The sequence below is a fragment of the Entamoeba dispar genome, genomic scaffold (assembly GCF_000209125.1).
Source record: "Entamoeba dispar SAW760 scf_1105229458227 genomic scaffold, whole genome shotgun sequence".
Taxonomy (NCBI): domain Eukaryota; phylum Evosea; order Mastigamoebida; family Endamoebidae; genus Entamoeba; species Entamoeba dispar.
The window spans coordinates 21582-23519 of NW_001853087.1; the positions used below are offsets into that span (position 1 = coordinate 21582).

General features: G+C 22.4%; 1 protein-coding gene across 1 annotated transcript, besides 5 other annotated features; it reads left to right on the forward strand.

Annotated features, from left to right (window-relative positions):
- Nucleotides 1-14: 14 nt before the first annotated feature.
- Nucleotides 15-54: a sequence feature (AT_rich).
- A 447-nt stretch (nucleotides 55-501) lies between these two features.
- Nucleotides 502-584: a sequence feature (AT_rich).
- A 194-nt stretch (nucleotides 585-778) lies between these two features.
- Nucleotides 779-881: a microsatellite.
- A 169-nt stretch (nucleotides 882-1050) lies between these two features.
- Nucleotides 1051-1473, forward strand: EDI_014680 (uncharacterized protein; the record flags this gene model as incomplete). Its single annotated transcript, XM_001734351.1, has 1 exon — nucleotides 1051-1473. One exon carries the CDS (start codon nucleotides 1051-1053, stop codon nucleotides 1471-1473), a length of 423 nt encoding a protein of 140 aa, XP_001734403.1.
- A 126-nt stretch (nucleotides 1474-1599) lies between these two features.
- Nucleotides 1600-1778: a microsatellite.
- Nucleotides 1779-1844: 66 nt separating this feature from the next.
- Nucleotides 1845-1905: a microsatellite.
- Nucleotides 1906-1938: the final 33 nt, after the last annotated feature.

A 1938-nucleotide genomic window follows, 5' to 3' on the forward strand; every position in this document is an offset into this window, starting at 1 on the left:
ATAAAACAAAAAAGATTAAATTAAATAATAGTACTATTTTATTATAATTAATTTGTCATTTTCTAAAATACAATAACATTTCTTTCTTTATTTTCTCTTTTCAAATGCTTTTCCACTCCTTGTTGATACTTTAATTATTTCTTGTTGGAATCCTTTCTAACTCTATTAATTTCTTTTCTTCTTGTTTCTCTTTGAAATGGTTCATTTCTTCTGATAAAAGATTGAGAATAATGGTTATTGTTTATGATGGAAATAAATTGAAATACATCTACTCGAATGAGATGACTTACGTCCATCATAAACAACCAAATGTAATGTGTAAGTTCCTATTAAATAAGAATTAAATTAATGGTGGTTTTAATTTCATTCAATAATTCAATTTTTATTGAAACAATCAATTATGATAAAGAAAAATAAATGAAATAAGAAATTGATAGTTCAAAGAAATAGAAGAGATTAATGTGTTAATAACAAGAATAAACAATGAAATCATAAGAGATGATTTAAAATAATTTATAAACATTTTATAAATTAAATGGTTATTTAATTGATAATGTTAATACAAATAATTTTCATTTTATTTTGTGTGTTAATTGATGGTCATCATCATCATTTTCTTTCTCATATTATCATTCATTTCATATTTTGTAATAAACCACATCTCAATTTTATTAATCATTAATCATTTCTTATTCTTATTGAAAACAAATATCATTTCATACATTATTTATTTATCATCACATTCATAACAATGTTTATATTTCTTATTTCTGACTACTTCATTTATTCTCTTTCTTTTCATCATCTTCTTTTCATATATCATTAATCTTCATCATTTTTATTGTCTTTTTATTGTCTTTTTATTTCTTTTCTTTCTTTTTAACATTAAAATAACATGATATTCATTATCTTCTCATTTATTAATTAGTTGTTTGTGTTTTTACACAATTCATTAATCAATTCCACTTCAACATCAACAATAATAAAATACATCACTTCATACAAATTGGTTGTGTTTGAAGAAAAGGAAAAGAACTTGAAAAGAACAGAATGATTGAAGAAATAAAGAAGGAGTACAAAACACTGAAATGTAGTGTGATTGTTATTCCAAAAACAAGTAAAGAGGTAGTTGAGAGGATTAAGAAGAATGGAGAGAAGTATAAAATGATTTATATTATCTTTAGTGGATTAATGAATGGAATGATTTCATATTGGAAGAGTGAAAGTGGAGGAATTACTTATTTGATAAGTACAATGATTATCATAATGATGTATTTGAAAAATAAAGAGAGAGTTAATAAGATGATGGCAAGATTGAATATACCAGTGTGGATGATAACATACATTGGAAATATTGTGAGTGTTATTGTGATGGGAATGAGAGGAGAAGGAGGAATTTGGTATTTGTATGTGTCAAACAGCACATCAATTATATTTGGGATACACTCTATTATAACAAGTAATTATAATTGAAATTAATTGTTATTCATCTTGAAAATAAAATAGAAGAAGAAAATGGGAAACACCACTACAAAATATAAAGACAATAAAGGGAAATTAAATATCGAAAATATACTGAATGTATGTAGATAGGCAACGAAAAAAAAGGAAATAAGAGAAAAATAAAGAGAAAGAGTGATATAAAAGAAAAAAGTGAAATTAGGAATAGAAGAAGATGAAAAGAATAAAAGTAGAAAGTTGAGAATATAAAATGAAAGAAGATAAAAAAGAATAATTCAAAAAGAGATAATAAAAGATGAAAATAATGATGAAATAAAGGATGTATTTTTTATTACAAAAATTGAAATGTGAAATAAAAAAATTGTTTAATTTATTGATACAAATTATTTAACGTTATTTTATTTATGTAATTTATTTTATTCATTTGTTTATCTTTTATTTGATAAATTAATGAATTAATGATAAATGTTGATTATC